The 24,964-nt window shown below is 52.1% G+C and overlaps 1 protein-coding gene across 1 annotated transcript; it reads right to left on the bottom strand.

Moving 5' to 3' along the window:
- MFSD4A (major facilitator superfamily domain containing 4A) lies at positions 1 to 24,964 on the bottom strand. Its single transcript, XM_033080374.1, has 10 exons — positions 24,696 to 24,964; positions 17,298 to 17,496; positions 15,669 to 15,908; positions 10,227 to 10,395; positions 7,250 to 7,365; positions 5,468 to 5,641; positions 3,973 to 4,120; positions 3,395 to 3,465; positions 2,711 to 2,831; positions 1 to 691 (listed from the first exon to the last, which is right to left on the bottom strand). Exons 1-10 carry the CDS (start codon positions 24,923 to 24,925, stop codon positions 627 to 629), a joined length of 1,533 nt encoding a protein of 510 aa, XP_032936265.1. The 5' UTR covers positions 24,926 to 24,964; the 3' UTR covers positions 1 to 626.

Raw genomic sequence — 24,964 nt, forward strand, 5'->3', positions numbered from 1 at the left:
CAACAAAACAAAAAAAAATAAACCACACACACACAAAAAAAAAGAAAAAGCAAATGATCATTTAAAATTATTTCAGAGGCCTGAGCATGCTGAGTAAGACACTGTTCAGAGTGTGGAATATACAGGAATTAAGTGTGCAAATAGAGACAGGCCCTGCTACCTGTGTGCACCTGGAGGGACTCTGGAACTTTCCCCCAGGGAGGTGGCGCTGACTCGAGTCACAAAAAATGAATTTAAAACCCAGGATTGTGCTGTAAATTCCAGGGGGGAATCCTGTGCACCACAGGCAAAAAATAAAATGATTCAATGCAGTGACCAAGGAGACATTCAGTCTTGGGTGAGGAGCAGAGAGCAGCTTTTCCTTCCCACCCTCTGTCCTGAGCAGGTAAAAAATAAAAATTCTTCATTTCCAGGAGGAATCGCTGTGCAAATCCCTGCGTTCTGTCCCAGGCTCAGCCTGGCACTCCCAGCCTTTTCATTTTTGGCACAAGCCCGTGCTCAGCTGGACATTTTGGGCTGGGTTTGCTCCGTTCTGCCTTCCCCCACCTGCTGTGCTGTCGGGTCAGTGGGTGAGAAGTGAGCTCAGCCTCGGGAGTGCGGTTTAGTTAGGCCGGGTTTAGCTGGGCTCAGCGCTGGTACTGCCCCGTGTCCTCGGGCTCTGCTGCTCTGCCGGGGGAGGCCTCGTCCAGCTCTGTAAAATCCGTCAATATTGCATTAAATTGGCTTTAATTGAGGTTTAAAGGGATGGAGGGAGGATTTTCCCCCTTCAGGAATGCTTTTATTTCATCCCCACACACACCCACAGCTCCAGGCCGCGTCCGGGCCTTCCCCGGGCACCTGCAGGGATGGAGCTCCTCCTGCAGTGTTTAACAACGAGGAAATTCCTGCTAAAATCCCACCCTGAGCTCCCCTGGCCCAGCCTGAGGCCGTTCCCTCTCCTCCTGTCCCTGTTCCCTGGGATGAGATCCCAAATCCCCCCCGGCTGCCCCCTCCTGTCAGGGAGTTGTGCAGAGCCACAAATTCCCCCTGAGCCTCCTTTGCTGCAGCCTGAGTCCCTCAGGACTCTCCAAACCCTTCCCCATTTTCCTCAGGAATTCTCCAAACCCTTCCCCTCAAGATTCTCCAAACTCTTCCAGGTGCCTCAGGAATTCTCCAAACCTTTCCTCAGCTCCATTCCCTTCCCCAAACCCTTCCCCATCTCCCTCAATAATTCTCCAAACCCTTCTCCATTTCCCTCAGGATTCCCCAGACCCTTTCCCAGCTCCATTCCCTTCCCAAACCCTTCCCCATTTCCCTCAATAATTCTCCAAACCCTTTCCCATTTCCCTCAGGATTTTCAGAACACTTCCCCTTGCCCTCAGGATTTCCCAAACCCTTTCCCAGCTCCATTCCCTTCCCCAAACCCTTCCCCTTAGGAATTCTCCAAACCCTTCCAGGTCCCTCAGGAATTCTCCAAACCCTTCCCCAGCTCCATTCTGTTCCCCAAACCCTTCCCCATTTCCCTCAATAATTCTCCAAACCCTTCCCCATTTCCCTCAGGATTCCCCAGACCCTTTCCCAGCTCCATTCCCTTCCCAAACCCTTCCCCATTTCCCTCAATAATTCTCCAAACCCTTCCCCGTTTCCCTCAATAATTCTCCAAACCCTTTCCCATTTCCCTCAGGATTTTCAGAACACTTCTCCTTGCCCTCAGGATTTCCCAAACCCTTTCCCAGCTCCATTCCCTTCCCCAAACCCTTCCCCTTCCCCTTAGGAATTCTCCAAACCCTTCCCCTCAAGATTCTCCAAACTCTTCCAGGTGCCTCAGGAATTCTCCAAACCTTTCCTCAGCTCCATTCCCTTCCCCAAACCCTTCCCCGTCTCCCTCAATAATTCTCCAAACCCTTCCCCATTTCCCTCAGGATTACCCAGACCCTTTCCCAGCTCCATTCCCTTCCCAAACCCTTCCCCATTTCCCTCAGGAATTCTCCAAACTCTTCCCCATTTCCTTCAGGACTCTCGAAACCCTTTCCCAGTTCCATTCCCTCCCCAAACCCTTTCCCAGTTCCATTCCCTCCCCAGATCCTTTCCCAGCTCCATTCCCTCCCCAAACCCTTCCCCATTTCCCTCAATAATTCTCCAAACCCTTCCCCATTTCTCTCAGGATTCCCCAAACCCTTCCCCATCTCCCTCAATAATTCTCCAAACCCTTCCCCAGCTCCATTCCTTTCCCAGACCCTTCCCCAGTTCCATTCCCTCCCCAAACTGGGAGCCCAGAACTGGACCCAGCCCTCGAGCTGTGACCCCAGCACAGCCCAAGCCACACCTGGATGTGTTATTTTGTACCACTCTGCTCCTTTTGTATAAAAACAAGCAGCAGCTCCAGGCTGAGGTGATAACTCAGAACTCCTTTATCAGTGAGGTTTTTTCCAAGAGCCTGACAGCTGCCCTTGGCTGCCAGCCCCATTTATTCCCTGGATTTCAGCCAGGGAACAGCCCAGGGAAGCTGGTGCTGTGTGTGATTCCTGCTTTTTTTTTTCTCCAGCAGAAAAGAAAGCAACCCCTGAGCTGTGGCTGCCAAGGCTTTGTGGGCAAGACAAAGCAGGAAAAGGAGAGAGGAAGCAGCAGTAAAATAAACATTTCCTTGCATTTTGCTGGAATGCTGTGCAGGGAGGCTTGTGCTGCTCTCAGTCCCGTCCCAAAGCAGGGCTCCAGGCTGGGGCTCTCTTACCTGGGGAGGGCTCGGGGTACATCCTGTGGAAAAGCACCAGCAGGGCATAGAAGGTAAAGGCCAGGCACCCAAAAATCATCCCACACACCAGGAAACTGTAGCTGCCTCGATCATGGATAATCTGCAGTGGGATGGGAAATTAAAACAGAGATCAGACATCACTCACGCTCCTCGTGGATCATCAGGCTTTGCTGGCTGATGAGGCTGAGCAATGAGGAGCAGAACTGAGCTTTTGAGTTGTGAATTCCAAATTTGTTTTGGGTTTTTGTAAGCTTTCTTTTGGTCCCTGGGAGTTGTTTCACCAGGAGCTGAGAGTGCTGATGTGGATCAGCCATCTCTCAGGAGCTCACATCCAGCAGAGAAAGAGCAGAGCCTTGCCTGTGTTCCACAAGAATCTTTATTTCACATTTATAGGTTCAGGGAGGATTCAAACTACAACCAATAAAAGTTTATACAAAGAACAGCATCCAATCTAAGTGAGAAGTTCTAAAGTTGAACTGACCAATCACACAAACTAATTTCTAACCAATTATCTTCCAAGGTGTTAGAGAGTGACCAAATTCTTAAGGAATTTGGCTCAGCCTTGGTATCTAGGAAACCTTATCTATTATAGCAAGTTCCAGGGGAAGATGGCTTTGGGGGAATTGAATCATCCAGAGGTTTTGGCACCTCCTGGCCACTCACCGAGCCCACCAGCAGCTGCAGCACCATCTCTCCAATGCCAGCTCCTGTCACCAGCACGGTCGTGGCACAGCCTGCAAGGAAACAGGGCAAGGGCTGGTGGCAGCAGAGGGGACACAGCCACTCCTTTAAAGCTTTTCTGTGGATCTCACCACACAAAAATCACAAACACTCAATGCATGTTCCCACTTAGTGCTGAAAATGCCTCTGCAGACCTGCAGTGGTGCAGAAAGGTGAAAATTAAAAGAATCGATCTCCTGTCAGCTGCCTGTGCTGGCAGAGCTGATGTGGCCTCTTGTGGGAAGGTTTTTGTTTTTCAGAGGCTCCCTGGAGGAGCTCAGGCTCTGGGGTTTCCAGCTCAGCTAACCTGGTGATGTTTTCAGAACCATCTCCCTCCAAAACAGCCACTCCCTGAGCTCCCCAAACCATGGATCCCCGCCTGGCCTCAAAATCCATCAACCAAACAGAGAATTTGACACTTTCCTGCAATAAATCCACCTTCACAAGCAAACCTGAACTTCCAGACCTCCTAAGGGAGCTGAAAAAAGGGGGAAAAAGCACGAGGGTAAATGGCAGCTGACCTTTGTAGTGCAGGATGTCCTCGGTGTAGGCCAGCATGCTGGGGAAGGTGCTGCTGAGGAACAGCCCCAGGGACGCCGTGCCCACAAACAGGAAAACCACGCTGGAGGAGAAAATCAGGAGCAGCAGGAAGGTGATGAGGACCCCGACCTGTGAGAAGCACCCCACAAAAATCAGTCAGAAAAATGCTCAGTGTGACAGAGGTTGGTTTTAATCTGAAATGGTGCTGAAGAGAAAATATGTTTATTTTTGATAGGAAATAGTCTGGAAGAGAAAATATGCTGGGGAAAAATAACCAGTGTTTGAGAAAATGGATGGTCAAAGAAAATCCATCTGGCTTTAATGACCTAAGAAAATCCATCTGGCTTTAAAGAATTTTCTAATTTTCAGTATATAATTTGGTACTTGAGTCTCAATTTCATTAGGTAGAAACTTAAGGTTTCATCTGAAAAATACACTTTTAAATACAATAGTGCCTTCCACAATGTTTACATGTCTTAGGCACTAATAGTTCTTTATTTTGCTGAGTAAGACTGAAGTCACTCTCAATTATTACAGAATTAACTCTCAGTGACTGCTCAGAAAGCAGCCCCAGCATTAAAGCCATTTAAAACTGCTTTTAAATCAACTTTCCCTCACCTCTGGCTTGTACAGGAAATAACCAAAAACTCAGGGAAATGCCCAAACGATCCAGGGCAGAGGCAGCAGAGGGAGCTCTGATATTCCAGCTGGGTTTGTTTTAATTGGTCAGGCCCTGACTGAGGCCCTGTGCCAGTGCTCAGGAGAAATTTGGATCCTCAAGAGGCCAAACTCGAGCTGGGATTTGTTGTGATGATGCTGCAATGACTCCAGGAGCTGCTGAGAGTCAGGGTCAGCCAGGTGGGTTTTCACTCAGAGCACCCCAAAATCTCCTCCCCACCCTGTGAGATGTGTGTAATGCGTTACATCACCAAAACACAGCCACCAAAACCACGTCTGGCTCAAATAAATTAGAAAATAACTGCCTGCTTGTGTTTTTTTTCTTTGTAAGAAGTGGGATTGGGAATCATCCTCTCACTGGTTTCTGCCATTTCCTTACAGATCTTCCTGACACATCCCAAAGGATTCCTGCCCCCTGACACATCCCAAAGGATTCCAGCCCCTTTGCTGAGGTGTTTATTAACTCCAGCCTCCTCTGCCAGCTGCTGCAGCCCAAGCAGAGAATTCCCAGCGTGATTCCCTCTGCCATGGCAATCCCAGGAATTCATTTCCCCAGGGATGAAGGGGACACCGAGGCAATAATGTAAATAAAATGGGCACTTTTTTAGTGCCACTCTCACATCAGATCCACTGAGGAGGAACAGGCTCAGAAAAACTGGGCAACCAAGTTTGAAATCGTGGCTACCTGGAGCACACCTTGCCCACCCTCCCTGTGCCAACCAGGTGTGAACAGAGGAGCTGCAGCTCCAACCCCACCCACGAAAAAGGATTAATTAAAGCAATTAACCCCATCCTTACCACGTTGATGAAGACCATGGTGGCTGGCTTCATCCTGTAGGACACAGGGATGGAGATGAGCCTGCCCAGGGTGATGAAGCCCCAGAAAAGGCTGGGCAGGTACCCGGCCACCTTGTGCACCACGGCCAGCGGCTCCTCCACGGCGTAGCTGTACACGAAGCCAGAGTACTCTCCCTACAGGAAAAACCTCCCTGTCACACCCCCCGGGCACTTCAGCTCCTCTGTGCCTCGGGTTTTTGGGGTGGAACCCGTTCCCAAGGGTTTGCAGAGCCACCAGCCTTGCCCTGAGTTTCCAGAAGGAAATGGGAATGGGATCTGCTCACAGCCTGGGATCCTGGATCTCCACACCCCAAAATCCCGGGTTCTCTACACCCCAAAATCCTGGCTCTCTACACCCCAAAATTCTGGCTTTCTAAACCCCCCAAAATCCCAGCTCTCCACACCCCAAAATCTCAGCTCTCCACACCCCAAAATCCTGGCTCTCCACACCCTGGGATCCCAGCCTTCCACACTCCAAAATCCCAGCTCTCCACACGCCAAAATCCTGGATTCTCTACACCCCAAAATCCCAGCTCTCCACACCCCAAAATCCCAGCTCTCTACACCCCAAAATCCCGACTTTCTACACCCCAAAATCCCAGCTCTCCACCCCCAGGGATCCCAGCTCTCTACATCTCAAAATCCTGTCTCTCTCCACACCCCAAAATTCTGGTTCTCCACACCCCAAAATCCTGGTTCTCCACACTCCAAAATCCCAGCTCTCCACACCCCAAAATCCCAGCTCTCCACACCCCAAAATTCTGGTTCTACACACCCAAAAATCCTGGCTCCCCGCACCCCAAAATCCTGACTCTCTGCACCCCAAAACCCTGGCTCTCCACATCCCAAAATCTCAGCTCTCCACACCCCAAAATCCTGGCTCTCCACACCCCAAAATTCTGGTTCTACACACCCAAATATCCTGGCTCTCCACACTCCAAAATCTCAGCTCTCCACACGCCAAAATCCTGGATTCTCTACGCCCCAAAATCCTGACTCTCCGCACCCCAAAATTCTGGTTCTCCACACTCCAAAATCCCAGCTCTCCACACCTCAAAATCCTGGCTCTCCACACTCCAAAATTTCAGCTCTCCACACCCAAAAATCCCAGCTCCCCACACGCCAAAATCCCAGCTCTCCACACCCAAAAATCCCAGCTCTCCACACGCCAAAATCCTGGATTCTCTACGCCTCAAAATCCTGTCTCTCTGCACCCCAAAATTCTGGCTCTCCACCCTCCAAAATCCTGGCTCCCCACATCCCAAAATCCTGGCTCTCTGCACCCCAGAATTCTGGCTCTCCACATCCCAAAATCCCAGCTCTCCACACCCCAAAATCCTGATTTTCCAACCCTAAAATCCCAGCTCTCTACACCCCAAAATCCCGATTTTCCAACCCTAAAATCCCAGCTCTCTACACCCCAAAATCCCGACTTTACACACCCCAAAATCCCAGCTCTCCAGCAGCACACGGGGTTTAATCTGTGCTAAAAGGGCAAAGCTCCACAGCTGCTGCAGGGAAAACCCCCAGCCTGCAGAGATCCTCTCTCCCCGAGGGACTGCCCTGCCCTCCTGGAGCTCCTCACTCTCCAAACATCACATTTCGAGCTCTGGTTGGTTATCCTTGGAGATTTTAGGGTGTGGAGAGCCTGGGACACTCCCATACCTCTCACCATTAACCCCTGGGGGCGTCACAGGGGTTTGGAAGGGAAAAAAAAAAAGAGATTTGGGTGAGTGAGCTCACCACGATGCCATCAGTCATGAAGAGAACCAGAGCCCCGGTGATGTGCACGGCGAAATAGGTGAAGGAAGCCCCTTGGAAATTCTTGCTTTGGCAGCAGCTGAACAAATCCTGGTGACCTGGTGGAGAACAATGCAAAGCAAACTTGACCAGAACGTCCCCCCGGGGCTGGGTGGCTGCCAGCCCTCAGTGGGGTTTGGTTTGTGGGACAGCTGCAGGACAGGCTCAGCCTGGATCCTAAATGTGGGGCACTGCTGGTCCTCAGCTGAGCCTTCTGTAAACCTCCAGAAGGAAATGGGAATGGGAACACAAACAGGAATGGGATCTGCCCACAGCCCCAGGGATCCTGGCTCTCCACACCCCAAAATCCTGGGTTCTCTACACTTCAAAATCCTGGCTCTCCACACTTCAAAATCCTGGGTTCTCTACACCCCAAAATCCTGGCTCTCCACACTCCAAAATCCTGAGTTCTCCACACCCCAAAATCCTGGCTCTCCAAACCCCACAATCCCAGCTCTTTGGGATACCTCCTGCTCACACCTCAAAATCCTGTGCTCTCCACACCCTGAGATCTCAGCTCTCCACACTCCAAAATCCTGGGTTCTCCACACTCCAAAATCCTGGCTTTCCACACCCCAAAATCCTGTGCTCTCCACACTCAAAAATCCAGGCTCTCTACATCCTGGGATCCCAGCTCTTTGGGATACCTGCTGCCCATACCCCAAAACCCTGGCTTTCCACACCCCAAAATCCTAGACTTTCCACACCCTAGGATCCCAGGTTTTTGGGATACCTCCTGCCCAAACCCCAAAATCCTGTGCTCTCCACACCCTGAGATCTCAGCTCTCCACACTCCAAAATCCTGGCTCTCTACATCCTGGGATCCCAGCTCTTTGGGATACCTGCTGCCCACACCCCAAAATTCTGGATTTCCACACCCCAAAATCCTAGACTTTCCACACCCTAGGATCCCAGGTTTTTGGGATACCTCCTGCCCACATCTCAAAATCCCAGCTCTCCACACCCCAAACCCTGGGCTCTCCACACTCCTCTCACTGCAGCTGCTCTTGCTCTTCTTCCCATTTTGGGGCTCCACACTTCCCAACTCCCCCTCACCTCATCCCAAACCCCCTCACCTCATCCCAAACCCCCTGAGCTCATCCCAAACCCCCCTGACCCCATCCCAAACCCCCTGACCCCATCCCAAACCCCCTGACCTCATCCCAATCCCCCTGACCCCATCCCCAACCCCCTGACCCCATCCCAAACCCCCCTGAGCTCATCCCAAACCCCCTGACCCCATCCCAAACCCCCCTCACCTTCAAGGATTCCCTGGAATTCCCCTTTATTGCCCAGGGGCAAAGGCAGGAATGACCAGCCAGGAATCTTTCCAGGAATAACACAGAACACTCCCCATTGTCCCCAGACCATATTTACTTCTGAGATTCACTGTTTACCCAAAGGATTGACTCTGACACGTCTGTCCTGGGCAGGAAAGAACAATGTCACCATTGTCCCCAAGCCAGGCTGCAGCCATGAGCTCAAGAGCAAACTATTGCTGCATTTCACTTTTCCCCTCAAACAAGGGAGGGGAAATTCGTTATTTCTCATTCTTTTCCTTGAAAAATCAGCGTCCAGTGACCACTTGTAGACTGAATAATCAGTGAGAAATGTGACCCAAAAACAGGAGGGGATGAAGGGTTTGGGGCAGGGGGGATAAGGTTGGCTTTAGGATGGCTCAGAGAAATATGGGATGAGAAACACAGACTGGAGACCTCATCAGGATTGGGATACCAATCTCTGTTCAAGGTTCCATCTGGTTTGAGGGCAATTTGGCACCAAATGGATTCTTTGAGTATTCCTGGATTAAACATGGGATGAGGAACACAGCCTGGAGACCTCATTAGGACTGGGACACCAATCTCTGTTGAAGATTCCATCTGATTTTAATTCAATTGGCCACCCAATGGATTATTTGGGTATCCCTGGATTAAACATGGGATGAGAATCACAGCCTGGAGACCTCATTAGGATTGGGACACCAATCTCTATTCAAGATTCCATCTGGTTTCAGGGTAGCAGGGCACCAAATTGATTCTTTGGGTATTTCTGGATTAAACATGGGATGAGAATCACAGCCTGGAGACCTCATTAGGGCTGGGATACCAATCTCTATTCAGGATTCCATCTGATTTTAGGGCAATTGGTCACCAAATGGAATCTTTGGGGATCCCTGGATTGAATCCCTGTGTGAAACATGGGATGAGAAACACAGACTGGAGACCTCATTAGGATTGGGATACCAATCTCTGTTCAAGATTCCATCTGGTTTGAGGGTAGCTAGGCACCAAATTGATTTTTGGGGATCCCTGGATTAAACATGGGATAAGAAACACAACCTGGAGACCTCATTAGGACTGGGATACCAATCTCTGTTCAAGATTCCATCTGATTTTAGGGCAATTGGCCACCCAATGGATTCTTTGGGTATTCCTGGATTAAACATGGGATGAGAATCACAGCCTGGAGACCTCATAAGGACTGGGATACCAATCTCTATTCAAGATTTCATCTGGTTTTAGGACAATTGGGCACCAAATGGATTCTTTGGGGATCCCTGGATTAAATCCCTGTGTGAAACATGGGATGAGAAACACAGCCTGGAGATGTCATTAGGATTGGGATACCAATCCCTGTTCAAGTCTCCATCTGATTTCGGGGCAGCAGGGCACCAAATGGATTCTTTGGGTATTTCTGGATTAAACATGGGATGCAGATACACAGCCTGGAGACCTCATTAGGATTGGGACACCAATCTCTGTTCAAGATTCCACCCAATGGATTCTTTGTGGATCCCTGTATTAAATCCCTGTGCCCGTCTCCTCCTCAGACAGCAGCGCTGGCTCTCTCATTACCCCCAGCCGTGCTCAAACACGGCTTTTTCTCCCCAAAATCCCCAGGAGAGGCAGCTCCAGCTCACCTGCAGCCTGCTGGGGTCTCTGGGCAGCGCTGGAGAGCTCGTCCTTGTCCCCAGGCCGTGTCTCCAGGGCCAGCTCGTCCGCTGACAGCAGCGGGTGGCTGCTGCCGTTGAAGCAGGGCACCATGCGCTCCTTGTAGAGCAGGAAGAACACAGCGATGGGCACGGGCAGCTGGAGGGCACAGAGGGCTGGGTGAGCACCTGGACATGCCAAAAACAGCCCCAAAAACACAGCCCAGCTCCCCCAGTTTTGGGAGGCTCTGAAGGGAATTCCAAGGGTAGGGAGAGATGAGGATGGGACAAGGAGAGGCTGGGAGAAGGGAAAAAAGGGAAAAAACTGAGAGAAAAGTCTTCTGGGACATCCCCAGCACTGGGAATCACCAGCACTGTCCCTTCCAGATGTGATGAGAGGGAAGGGAGCTGGAGCAGCTCGGGCTGGAGCTGCTGCTTTGCTAAAGGTGACAGAAAATGATGAACGAGGTTGGATTTTGCCTTTCAGCCACAGCAACACCAGGTAGTTCTGGGGTTGATCAGGAGGGTTTAAAAAAGGAGGGTTTAAAAAGGAGGGTTTAAAAAGGAGGGTTTAAAAAAGGAGGGTTTAAAAAAGCCTTGAGCTTTGCTGGAGGAAGGGCTGTGACCTGGGTGGTGGCACTGAGCCATCCAGTTTGCCACGTTCGTGTCCCAGGTGTCCCTGTGGTGGCACTCACCTGGAAATGGGCACAGGGACCCTGAGACAAACCCCCAAAGCCATTCCAGCCCCACAAACCCCAAAATTTCAACTGTCCCAGCCTGGTAATGGGCACAGAAACCCCAAAGCCATTCCAGCCCCACAAACCCCAGAACTTCTGGGTGTGCCAGCCTGGAAATGGGCACAGAGACCCCAAAGCCACCTCAGTCCTGCAAACCCCAAAACTTCTGGGTGTGCTGGTAATGGGCACAGGGATCCCAAAGCCAACCCAGCCCCTCAAATCCCAAAACTTCAGATGTCCCAGCCTGATAATGGGAACAGGGACCCCAAAGCCACCCCAGCCCCACAAACCCCAAAACTTCAACTGTCCCAGCCTGGTAATGGGAACAGAGACCCCAGAATCACCCCAGCCCTGCAAACCCCAAAACTTCTGGATGTGCCAGCCTAGAAATGGGAACACGGACCCCAAAGCCATCCCAGCCCTTCAAATCCCAAAACTTCAACTGTCCCAGCCTGGAAATGGGAACAGGAACCCCGAGATAAACCCCCCAAAGCCACCCCAGCCCCACAAACCCCAAAACTCCTGGGTGTGCCATCCTGATAATGTGAACAGGGACCTCAAGCAGCAGGACCCCCTGGCACAGTGATGCCATGGAATGAGCCCTGTCCCAGCACCCACCCACGACTCCGTGGTGCCTCCAATTCCACAGGGAATCTCTTTTTTATTTTAGTTTTTAAAAAATTTTTCCCTGGTGAGGAAACAGAGGGAAGCAAACGAATCCGTCCCGTCTCCTCCCAGCACAACCCAGCGCTGTTTACACTGCAACCAACTGGGGGAGAAAGCCAGGAAATCCTAAGTGACAGCTCATTCCCTTGTTTTCTGCATGGCTGGGAGCAAGTGTGAGCTCCAGCTCCGAATTTCCTGCCTTTTGTTGGCTCGTGGCATGATTTAAATGTATGGAGAATTGCCCCCCTCGCTCACACCCCGCCCCTCGAGCCTGAATTGGTTTATGAGGTCGGCATTGTTCTGGGAACAATGGGAATAGGAACAGTCAGTTCGGTCCCATGGAAGAAAAACGCATTTGCTTGATAGTCCTGATCCTTCCGGAGGTCAGGACCAGATTTCATTCTTCTGAATTGCAGATTTAGCAAAAAAATTCCCCCCTCAGAGGGCCTGGCTGTGCAGATAACGGCCCTGGGCACTCCCAGCCTCGAGGACAAGGTCCCAGTTTGGGATTCCCCAATTCCCAGTCCCAGTATGGATTTATCCCTGGGTCCCAGTTTGGGATTCCCCAATTCCCAGTCCCACTGTGGGTTTATCCCTGGGTCCCAGTTTGGGATTCCCCCATTCCCAGTCCCACTGTGGGTGCATCTCTGGATCCCAGTTTGGGATTCCCCAATTCCCAGTCCCAGTGTGGGTGTATCCCTGCTCTCCACCTTTAAATCCAGCAGCTCCTTTCTGCTTTAACATTTTTAGGATGTCCCAGCTGTGGCTGTGGGCATCACACTGGATCCCCCATCCCATCCCATCCCATCCCATCCCATCCCATCCCATCCCATCCCATCCCATCCCATCCCATCCCATCCCATCCCATCCCATCCCATCCCATCCCATCCCATCCCATCCCATCCCATCCCATCCCATCCCATCCCATCCCATCCCATCCCATCCCTCCTGGACAGCCAGATTTTGGTGCCACAACAATTTTCTCCAAGAATTCCTCCCCAGGATATTTTTTTGCTGCTTTTTGGGAGGGGTTTTTGTTTGTTTGTTTGGGGTTTTTAAAATTTGTTTTGTTGTTGTTGTTGTTTTGGGATTTTTTTGGTTGTTGTTGTTTTACAGTTTTTTTTGGAAGATTTGCTTTTCCCAAGGGAAAGGATCATCCCCCAATCCCCAAATCCCCAGAGCTGCTCCCTCTCTCCATCCCCTGGCATCTTTTACCCACCCTCAAAAACCCAACAAAGTTTTTTTTTTCTGCTCAGGTGGGGATATTCCAGCTCCTTCCCGCTGCTCTCCCAGTCCTTTCCCCGCAGGAATTTGGTATTTTTTCCCTGCCATTGTCCCCCAGAGCAGCCTGAGCACAATGCAGAGTCCACACTTCCCTGGGAAAGCACCTTCCTGACAAACACATCCCTCTCCAAGGAACACTTCCCTCCTTTCTGCCCCCTCCAACAGGCTGGGAGATGAAATTTCCGTTCTGTGGCAGAACTGAATTATAAAATGTGGGGATGAATTCCAAAATCAGGATGAAAAGGCAGAAAATTTCTTCTCGTGGAGTGAAAGATTTTGGCTGGGAGGGATCCAAGTGCTTTGTTTTGATTATGCTGAGCTGCTTCATTTTCCCAAAGCAAACCCATTTTGCTTCAAAAACATCGGCACAGCTCCGCTGTCAGCTCTGCACTGAGCCCCTGTGCCAGAGTCAGATTGAGACATTTCCACTCCAAACAAAAGCAAGAGCTCGAAATGAATCATTTCAGCTCGTGCCTTGTCAGAATCCACACAAAAACCGGGCTGGAAATGTGGGATTTGGCCATTTCATAACCAAGCTGCTGCTTGTTTCCATTTCTGTTGTTAACCCTTTCCAGCCACGTCCCTGGAGGTTTGAAAACCCCTTCCCATCATCATCCTCTGCTCCCAGAGGGTTTAAACAAAAATAAAATCAGTTCCCTCTGTGAGGATTTGGGCAAGGCAATCCCAGCTTGGCTTGGGAGCTGAGCACATCCAGCTCTGTGTTTGTTGTTTAACCCTTATCCCAAAACTTCTCAGCCTCCCTTCCACATTCCTGCTGCTCCTCCACAGCCTGTGGGAATCCTGGGAATTCTGGATTCCACCCACCCACCCTGCACAAATCTACATCCTCCCCCAAATCCTCCCCCAAAACACCCACAGGACCCTGCTGGGGACACAGAGGGGTTTGGAAAATCCCAAAATCCAACACATCACCGGGTTCAGAGCAGGTGTTAAACTCTGCTTCCACACTAAACGGGTTTGCTCAGGATCTGCTGGCTCTGGAGTGATTAAAAGCACATTTCCTGTGGCACAGACAGAGCTGGAGGTAATTAAAGCTGTCTCTCCTCCCAGGCTGGGCCTTTTTTGGGTAACTCTGCCCAGAAACTCATCCCAGCACCTGCCTGAGCTCCTCCCACAGGGAGCTGGGAGGGCCTGAAAACCCTTTTATAATTTTATAATTTTATTAATTTAATAATCTAAATGATTTAATAAATGGGGAGGGCCCAAGGGAAGGATCTGCAGCTCCCTTTGCCTGGTGCTGGTGGAGGGGTGGCAGAGCAAGGGGGGCTGTGGGGCAGGAGAAGGGAATGTGCAGAATTCCAGGCAGCATCACCCATTTCACTGCAGGAGCCCCTCAGGTGGGCAAAGGGACAGCAAATCCCTCACCTGCCCCTCAAAGGAGCGATTCTGCATCTGCTGTGAGCTCCAGGGAAAAGAATAAACAGAGAGAGGCCCTGATCACTCCTGTGCCTTCATCCACTGGTGGCATTTTCCTGGGAATATCCCTGCAAATCCCCTCCTCAGGCCATCCCAGCTCCTCCCCAGCTGAGCATGAAGGAAATTCTGGATCTGAGCAGAGTTTGCTGCTCCAGCTCCTGCTTGGGAGGTTCTGCAGGTACCAAAATCCCTGAATGGGTCAGGTTCTATCTGCTCAGACAAATCCCAGAATGGATCCCAGTAAAATCCCAGAATGAATCCCAGCACTGAATGCCCTGATACAAACAGGATTTGACAACAAACAAACCTTTGTGCACCATCCATGAGCTGTTCCCTTTACCAGGACCTCCCAAATCCCCTCCTCAAGCCATCCTAGGTGCTTCCCAGCTGAGCACAAAGGAAAAATTGGATCTGAGCAGAGTTTGCTGCTCCAGCTCCTGCCTGGGAGGTGCTGCAGGTACCAAAACCCCCAAATGGATCCTAGCATCACCATCCCTGCGCTGTTCCCTTTACCAGGACCCCACAAACCCCCCAAATCCCCTCCTCAGGCCATCCCAGCTCCTCCCCAGCTGAGCATGAAGGAAATTCTGGATCTGAGCAGAGTTTGCTGCTCCAGCTCCTGCCTGGGAGGTTCTGCAGGTACCAAAATCCCTGAATGGATCCCAGCAAAATCCCAGAATGGATCCCAGCACTGAATTGCCCTGATGGAAATGGGATTTGACAACAAACAAACCTTTGTGCACCAGCACCACCATCCCTGAGCTCTTCCCTTTACCAGAACCCCACAAACCCCTCAAACCACACAAATCCCCTCCTGCCAGGCCATCCCAGCTCCTCCCCAGATAAACAAGAAGGAAAAACTGGATATGAGCAGAGTTTGCTGCTGCCTGGGAGGTGCTGGAGATACCCTGAGCTGTTCCCTTTACCAAGACCCCCCAAACCCCACAAACCCCACAAATCCGCTCCTCAGGCCATCCCAGCTCCTCCCCAGATAAACACGAAGGAAAAATTGGATATGAGCAGAGTTTGCTGCTGCCTGGGAGGTGCTGGAGGTACCCTGAGCTGTTCCCTTTACCAGGACCCCACAGACCCCACAAACCCCACAAATCCGCTCCTCAGGCCATCCCAGCTCCTCCCAGCTGAGCATGAAGGAAATTCTGGATCTGAGCAGAGTTTGCTCCTGCCTGAAATGTTCTGCAGTTACCAAAACCCCCGAATGAATCCCACCACCACCATCCCTGCGCCGTTCCCTTCACCAGAACCCCCCAAACCCCCAACCCCACGGGGCAGAGGTGCTGCCAGCACTCACATTGATGAGGGCCATGATCCAGAAGGCGTAGGACACGCGTGTCACCACCATGCCCTTGATGGGCAGCTCGTAGTGGGACAGGTTGCCGGGGTGGTGCGGCACCAGGGACTTGCGGATGTGCGGGAGGTTGCTGGAGGCGTTGGCTGTGCCGTTGGCCAGGATGCAGTTGGTGTCAGACAGGAAGGGGTCGGCGATCAGGGGGCTCAGCAGAGCCCCAAAACCCACAAAAAAGTGCAGGGCCTGCAAGGGAGTCTTGGGTTACAATGCAGGATGTGATAAAGGTGTCTGTTCTATCAGCATCTGTTCAGGGTGGGGCAGTGATCCTGATCTCTGTGGGAGATATTCTGCTAATGGGCATCCATTGAAACCAGCTGGGGCAGTGTTCTTTATCTCATGGGATATCTCCTGTTCATGGCCATGGTTTATAAACCAGCTGGGGCAGTGTTCTTTATCTCCATGGGATATCTCCTGTTCATGGCCATGGTTTATAAACCAGCTGGGGCAGTGTTCTTTATCTCATGGGATATCTCCTGTTCATGGCCATGGTTTATAAACCAGCTGGGGCAGTGTTCTTTATCTTTTCACAACCCATCCTTCCTCCAGCCAGTCATTTTCTGCTCATGGCCATTGAGTCCCACTGTGGCACTGATAAAATTACTGCATCCCATTGGGAGTTGCTCCAGCCAGGGGGAAGAGCCCAACATTTCCTACCAAGATAAAAACTGAAATTCTGAGACACAGAGTTGCCCTTTTTTTTCCCTGGACTCCAGAGGAAAACCGGATTTCTCCACATCCCCACTGGAGCTCCAGAGGGAAACTGCACCTTGTACAGGAGCACTGCTCCAGCTGAGCCACATCTGTCACTGCAGGAGGATGCAGCCACCATGGAATGGGACTGCTGCCAACACCCTGCCTGACGGGTGTCAGGCTGTACTCTGACTGTGTCAGGGTTTGGGGTTTGTTCTTTGTAGTGCTGTATTTCTATTTTAATTTCCCTAGTACAGAACTGTTATTCCTAATTCCTATATCTTTGCCTGAGAGCCCCTTGATTTCAAAATGATAATAATGTGGAGGGAGGGGGTTTACATTCTCCATTTCAAAGAGAAGCTGCTGCCTTTCTCAGCACAGACCTGCCCTCCAACCCAGGACAAAGGGGTGGCACGGCAGAGGAGGAGCAGGGCAGAGCTCCAGAATTAATCAGGTTGGGAAAGAGTTCTGAGGTAGAGTCCAACCTGTGTCCTGACACTGCTTTAATCACCTTTTCTGGGAAGGAATTCATCCTAAAATCCACCCTAAACACTTCCAGGGGTGGTGATCTCACCATTCCAGTGCCCAGCCACCCTTTTTGGGAAGGAATTCCTCCTAAAATGCATCCTAAACACCTCCAGGGATGGTGATGCCACCCTCCCAGTGTTCAACCACCTTTTCTGGGAAGGAATTCTTCCTAAAATCCGCCCTAAACCTGCCTGGGATGGATGAAATCCCCACAATGCCACAGCCACACTTTCCCCAAACACCTCCAGGGCTGGTGATGTCACCATCCCAGCACCCAGCCACCCTTTTTGGGAAGGAACTCCTCCTAAAATCCACCCCAAAGCTGCCTGGGGAGGGCGAGGGCCCCTCTCTCACCTGCAGGAAGATGGCAGAGTCCTTCTGGTAGATCTTGACCAGCTGCATGTTGGAGATGGTGTCGATGCAGCCCATGGCCAGCCCGGCCACGGCCATCACCACGGCCAGCACCACCACGTTGTGGCACAGAGGGATGATGGCAAACACCAGGGAGATGGCCAGGGACGAGGCAAACAGGGCCAGCAGCGACTGGGACAGCCTGGGGAGGGCAAAGTTAGGACAGGATCAGTGCCAGCACCAGAGCAGCAGCCTCACGCTGCCCTGGTTTGGAGGATGGGTGTCTGCTAAGAAAGGCAGGAGCCTCTCTTTGAAATTATTATAAATTATTATAAATTATTATAATGTATCATAATTTATTATATAATATTATAAATTATTATATAATATTATAAATTATTGTAAATTATTGTAAATAATTATAAATTATTATATATTATAAATTATTATAAATAATTATAAATTATTATGAATTATTGTAAATTATTGTAAATTATTATAGATTATTATATATTATTATAAATTATTATGAATTATTATAAACTATTCTATGATATTATAAATTATAAATTATTATAAATTATTATATATTATTATAAATTATTATAAATTATTATAAATTATTATATATTATTATAAATTATTATAAATTATTATAAACTATTCTATAATATTCTAAATTATAAATTATTATAAATTATTATATATTATTATAAATTATTATAAATTAATATAGTTTGTAAAATATTATTAATTATTATAAAATATAAAGTATTATAAAATATTATAAAATATTACAAAAATATTATAAAAGATTATGAAATATTATAAATTATAAATTATTTTATATTATTATATATTATTGTAGATTATTATAAATTATTATAGATTATTACTATAAATCTGAAATCAAGGGGCTCTCAGAGAAATACATGGGAATTAGGTTGTAACCCAAGACACACCCCCACCTCCTGTCCCCAGGAATTGCAGCTCCAGCTCCACAGCCCCATTTTTCTGCTGAGAGGAGGGAGATGCTCCTCACCAACACCCCTGCAGCCAGCCCAGGAGCTGCCACCTCCTGCCTGCAGGGTGATGCTCCCCAGAGACAGATTTTCCACCCAGCTCTTGAGGAGAGGAGCAAACTTCCCTCCAAACCTGTATTTGAGTGGAATAACGAGCTGTCCTTTCTCTGGGGGCACAGAAATGCTGTGGGGCTGTGCAGGTGAGGCTGCTCCTGGCGTTTGTCCTGCAGGGCTGGCTCCCAGCAGAGCTGGTGGCAGTCCCAGAGCTGCCTGGAGGTGCTGAGCTGCTCCCAGGGAAGCCTCTGCACCTCCCTCTGTGTTCTGTACCGTGTTGTGGCAGCACCATCCCTGCTCCCCAACCCTCCTAGGGCAGGGGTGTGTCCCTTCCAAGGCTGGGATTTGTCCCCTCCTGTCCCTGTCACCATCCTGGCCCTGTCACTGCTCTGGCCAGGTCACTGTCCTGGCCCTGTCACTGGTTCTGTCACTGCCCCCAGGCCATGGCACAGCCCCTGGCCCTGTCACCATCCTGTCCCTGTCACTGCTCTGTGCCTGTCACCATCCTGGCCCTGTCACCATCCTGTCCCTGCCCTCATCCACCTGCAGCCCCACAGTGACCTGGCCCTCCATGTCCTGCTTACTGCTCCCACTGGAGCAAACGGGCCAAGGGCACCTCACTGCACCTCACTGCACCTCCCCTGCACTTCACTGCATCTCTGCACCTCACTGCATCTCCCCTGCACCTCACTGCACCTCCCCTGCACATCTCCTGCACCTCACTGCACATCACTGCACCCCTGCACATCTCCTGCACCTCACTGCACCTCACTGCACCTCTGCACCTTTCCTGCACCTCACTGCACCTCACTGCACCTCACTGCACCTCACTGCACCTCTCCTGCACTTCACTGCACCTCACTGCATCTCTGCACCTCACTGCACATCTCCTGCACCTCACTGCATCTCTGCACATCTCCTGCACATCTCCTGCACCTCAGTGCATCTCTGCACCTCCCCTGCACCTCTCCTGCACCTCTGCACCTCCCCTGCACTTCTCCTGCACTTCACTGCACATCTGCACATCTCCTGCACCTGTTCTGCACATCTTCTGCACCTCTGCATCTCTCTGCACCTCCCCTGCACTTCTCCTGCACCTCAGTGCATCTCTCCTGCACCTCACTGCACATCACTGCACCCCTGCACCTCTCCTGCACCTCTGCACCTCCCCTGCACTTCACTGCACATCTGCACATCTCCTGCACCTGTTCTGCACATCTTCTGCACCTCTGCATCTCTCTGCACCTCTCCTGCACCTCTCCTGCACCTCTGCACATCTCCTGCACCTCACTGCACCTCACTGCACTTCACTGCACTTCACTGCATGTCTCCTGCACCTCTCCTGCCCCTCACTGCACTTCACTGCATCTCTGCACCTCTCCTGCACCCCTGCATATCTCCTGCACCTCCCCTGCACCTCACTGCATCTCTGCACCTCACTGCACCTCTCCTGCACCTCTCCTGCACCCCTGCACATCTCCTGCACCTCACTACACCTCACTGCATCTCTGCATCTCTCCTGCACCTGCTCTGCACATCACTGCACCCCTGCACATCTCCTGCACCCCAGCACATCTCCTGCACCTCACTGAACCTCACTGCACCCCTGCACCTCTCCACACCTCTCGTTTCTCCCTTCCAGAACCTCCCAGTGCCCAGCCCAGCCCAGCCCAGGGCAGAACAGAACAGAACAATATTTTGCAAAGCTGTGGCCACCGATGCTCCTGTGACAGCAGAGCCGTGGGATTTCTGGGGGAGGGAAGGAGGGAGGGGGAGAGCCGGGCGAGATGTGCACAGTCACGGCAGGAGAAGCGCCTGGCAAATGAGAGAGGAGCAGCTCCGAGCCTGGAGAGCCGAGGCTGCTCCCTCCAGGGCACAGAGCAGGGGAGAGAGGCTCAGGCAGCAGCAGCAGCTGAATCTGGGGCTGGGAGCGATGGGAAAACCTCCTGGAGCATCCCCAGAACCTCCTGGAGCATCCCCAAAACCTCCTGGAGCATCCCCAGAACCTCCTGGAGCATCCCTAAAACCTCCTGGAGCATCCCCAAAACCTCCTGGAGCATCCCCAGAACCCCCTGGAGCATCCCCAGAACCTCCTGGAGCATCCCCAGAACCTCCCAGAGCATCCCTAAAACCTCCTGGAGCATCCCCAGAACCTCCCAGAGCATCCCCAGAACCTCCCAGAGCATCCCCAGAACCTCCTGGAGCATCCCCAAAACCTCCTGGAGCATCCCCAGAACCTCCTGGAGCATCCCCAGAACCTCCCCCGCAGAACCCCCCGGCCTGGCTGGGGAGCAGCCTCAGCCCCAGAGTGAAACCCTGATTAATGAGCAGGAAAAATGTCACTCTGGTTAAAATAACACATTTGTACCCCTGGAGATGCCACCAGCCCGGGGTGGCACCCAGCCCTCACTCAGCTCAGCATCCAGAGAGGCCCTGAATGATTTCCTGGCACTCCAAACCCTTGGGAAGCTCCCAAAATGAGGCACCCCCTGAATTCAGCGTGTCCTGATGATGCCAGACCCCTCCCAAGGGCTGGAAGAGCAGTCCCGATGTCACAGCCTGCTCTCAGTGTCCCCAGCACAGCTCTGGCACAGCCCGGGCAGGCTCCACCCCAGCAGGGCGTGAAACGAGTCCTGCAGTGCCCCAAATTCCATCTGGAGCACCCAGGGCACGGCCTGGCCCCATCCCTGCTGCCCATGGGAGGTTTAGGAACCCCCACCTTGGTGTTCCCAGATTTAGGGACCCCCATCTCAGTGTTCCTGGATTTAGGAACCCCCACCTCGATATTCCTGGATTTAGGAACCCCCACCTCGATATTCCTGGATTTAGGAACCTCCACCTCGATATTCCCAGATTTAGGGACCTCCACCTCAGTGTTCCAGGATTTAGGGACTCCCACCTTGGTGTTCCCAGATTTAGGAAGTTCCACCTCAATACTTCAGGATTTAGGGACCCCCACATCGATATTCCTGCATTTAGGAACCCCCACCTCGGTGTCCAGATTTAGGAATCCCCCACCTTGCTGTTCCCGGATTTAGGAACCCCCAGTTCGATATTCCCGTATTTAGGAACCCCCACCTCGATATTCCTGCATTTAGGGACTCCCACCTTGCTGTTCCTGGATTTAGGAATCCCCACCTCAGTATTCCCAGATTTAGGAACCCCTACCTCCCTGCTCCTGGATTTAGGAACCCCCACCTCCCTGCTCCCGGATTTAGGAACCCCCACCTCGTTATTCCCAGATTTAGGAACCCCCACCTCCCTGCTCCTGTATTTAGGAACCCCCACCCTGATATTCCCAGATTTAGGAATCCCCCACCTCGATATTCCCAGATTTAGGAACCCCCACCTCCCTGCTCCTGGGTTTAGGAACCCCCACCTCGATATTCCCAGATTTAGGAACCCCCACCTCGATATTCCCAGATTTGGGAACCCCCACCTCCCTGCTCCCGTGGATCTCTTCAGCTCCCAGCACTGATTTTTTTTTTCCCCACCTCAGGGCGCGTTTTCCAAATCCCTCACATCAGGAAGAAAAAAATGATAATCAGGCCAAGTCAGACTTGCAAAACTGATCATTACCAACCCAAAGGCCTGAGGGGACGAGGAGAGGAGGTGAGGATTATCCCAAGGATTATCCCAAGGATTATCCAGCTCCCTGCAGAAGCAGGGCCAGGCTCGAGGAGTTTTGTGTCCCCAAACTCATCTTGAGGTGCTATCTGAGGTGGCAGTGACAAATGAAGAGTCCTGAGAGCTCCAGAACCCTCCAGGGGATGGGGATGTGGGGGCAGGGACAGTTCAGGGCTGTCCCTGGGGGCTGGTGACACTCACAGGTGCTGTAAAAAGAGAATTAAAGGTCCCAGCTGCTCCCAGCCCTGCAGGAATGGAGTGGATCAAGCTCCAGTTTCCCCAGTGCCCTCCTCACCTCTAGAAACAGCCCAGGGCTGCCCCAAACCCTGGGAGCAAACAAGACACATAAATCCCATTTCTGAATTTAAAAATCCCAGCACCAATCTGGGACGCTCTGGTGTTTCTGCCAGCAGCGTGTGCAGGACTTGAACCTCACAATTCCAGCCCAAAATGCAACAAAATGGGAAAGGGAGGTGAAATGCAGGAGCACAGAGCTCCCCTCTGGAGCTGGCAGTGCCAGGAGTGGGAATTTCCCCAAAATTTCCCCAAAATTTCACCTCCCCTGGCGTGTCTGAGCCAGGCTGGTCCTCCCAGCTCTCCCACCCCATCACAGGGAGCTCAGGGAATCTTTTCCAGGTGATTCCAGGCGAGAGGAGCCCCAGCAGCACCAGGGACTGAGGAGGGCTCAAGGCCCGACCCCAGGGGTGAATCCCCCTGGGAAAAGCTGAATTTCCTGGGGCACAGCTCGTCCCACATCCCAGCAAAACCAGGGCGGTGTCAGCGGGAGCAGCAGCCTGACGTGAACCCGGCAGCTCAACCCACATTTCCTGGGGGGCTGCTCCTGGCTCTGCACCCCCAAAATCTCAGGGCAGGGTCCAGCAGCGATCCCAGGAGTCCAGGACAGAGCAGCAGCACCGTTCCTGCATCCCTTGGGGTGCCAGGCTCTGACAGAATTTGTGTTTCACACCAGAGGGAATTCTGGAGCTGGGTCGTGCTGAAGGGACAGAGCAGCACTGAAATCCCTGCTCCAAGTGCTCCAGGAGCCGGGAGCAGCGCCCAGCAGCTTCTCTGGGGACAGGAGAACCGGGATTTAGGTGCCACCACCCCCAAGAGTCACCCAGAGCGATTTAACCCAAAGGAAGCAGCAAACTCTGCGTCCCTCAGGCACCAGGAATCCCACTCAGCTCGCAGCCACGCTCCAGGATGCTCCCCAGCAGCTTTCCATCTCCTAACTGGAAAAGATGACCTGGCCAGTGCTCCTCCCTGCCTGGCACCGCGGCCCCGAGGGCGGCGTAATTTGATTTATAAAGCCCTGGCAGGACAGCTCAATGCATCCATCCCTGAAGGAGGGATTGTACCGGAGCGCCTGGAGCCTGAACAATCCTGATTCCCGCACTTTGGAGGCTGCCAGGTTTTGAGTAACCCCCCCACAACACCCAAATATCCCAAATATTCCCTCCTGCCTGCCTGGCAGGGCTGTCAGCCCCCGGTGGGGCTCACAAATCCCTTTTCCTCCAAAATCCCAAACACATCCTGCTTCACAACCAGCACCAAACTCACTCTTCCCCCCCACAAATCGCAAAAAGTTTGGGATTCTCCAAGCACAAGAGCCCCGATGGGTTTTTCATACCCAAGAGCTTTGGGAAGGAGCTGGCAGCAGGAATTCTGCATTTCCCTTCCCTGCTCCTCCAAACATATGCGAGGCAGCCCCGGGGGCTGGCAGAGGCTCTGCTGCTGACCCAGCACTGCCGGAGCGGTGGCAGAGCCGCAGCGAGGTCCCCACGTGCTGTCCCCAATCCCAAATGTCCCCAATCCCAAATGTCCCCAAATCCCAAATGTCCCCAAATCGCGGGCGCAGCCCCCAGGACAGCTCCGTGTCCCCACGGTGGCGATTCACAGGTGCTCCACCAACCCTCAATCCGCAAATATTTAACACCAAGGAGGTTTTTTTTTGAGGATTCGTGGGGAATTCTCCCGTCTCCGGCTCAGCCCCGCTGGGGTGCGTGGATCTCTCTCACACACGAGTTACATCACCGCCCGGGGATGGGTGACAACGTAAATAATCAGCTGATCCTCGGAGCTGCCACCAAGCCCCAAATCAAACGCCTCGCTGGCAATCTTCAGCCTTGAGCCAGCCCTGGGTTATTTATTTGCCACACATCCCGGACACGCTGCCAATCCCTGTTTGGGGGGTTCCAGGTCCCTGCTGACCCCCCTGGCCCGGTGTCCCCCCCACTCATCCACACCACGAGGACCACTCGCATCCCTCCACGTGTTCGCCAAAACTCCTGCAAAAAAAAAACGCCGAGCTGCCACCATTTCCGACGCCGAGCTTATTGAAACACACTCCCAAAAATATTATTTTGGCGATAAACAACCGAGGTTAAGGGCGACAAAAAAAAAAAAAAAAAAAAAAATTAAAAAACCAAAACCCTCGCGGGAAGTTCTGGCTGGAACTTCACGCTGGGGCTGTGGCAGCTCCAGGGAGCGGCGGCTCCGCTCCAAGGGGATGGAACCGAGTCGGGAGCGGAGCAGCAGAGCCCGAGGGACGGAACCCCCTCCCCTGGCAGCGCTGCGGACCCTCCGCGACGCCCCCCAAAATAAAATGGTTTTTTTTTTTTTTGGCAAGGGAGAAGGGAGGGGGCTCTGCAGGCAGCTGAACCCCCCGAGGGAGCAGCTGAGTTCTCCGGGCTCTTACGTCCTCTTGAAGACCCCTCCGAGGCAGCTGCCGAGCAGGAGGCAGAACTGCTGCGAGAAGAACACCCAGGTGATCTGCGAGAGCGAGCTCTGGGTCTGGCAGCGCAGGTCCAGCAGCGTGGGCCCCAGGAAGGCGATGCAGAGGCCGAAGCTGAAGAAGACGCTCCAGTAGGTGAGGGTGGGCTGCAGGTTCCTCCGGAACCGCGCCGACACCCGCTCGTCCCACCACATGGTGCGCCCCGGCGGCGGCGGCGCGGGGCGGCCCCGCTG

Source organism: Catharus ustulatus, chromosome 25 (assembly GCF_009819885.2).
Source record: "Catharus ustulatus isolate bCatUst1 chromosome 25, bCatUst1.pri.v2, whole genome shotgun sequence".
Classification (NCBI taxonomy): domain Eukaryota; kingdom Metazoa; phylum Chordata; class Aves; order Passeriformes; family Turdidae; genus Catharus; species Catharus ustulatus.

What these genes read in the sequence shown, in the direction of transcription:
- MFSD4A (XM_033080374.1), bottom strand. Translation starts at nt 24,925, where the DNA reads ATGTGGTGGGACGAGCGGGTGTCGGCGCGGTTCCGGAGGAACCTGCAG. An exon ending in GGATCATGGCCCTCATCAAT is followed by an intron (nt 10,396 to 15,668) that starts GTGAGTGCTGGC and finishes TGTGCCCTCCAG; the next exon opens with CTGCCCGTGCCCATCGCTGT. An exon ending in TGCAGCTGCTGGTGGGCTCG is followed by an intron (nt 2,832 to 3,394) that starts GTGAGTGGCCAG and finishes ATCCCACTGCAG; the next exon opens with ATTATCCATGATCGAGGCAG.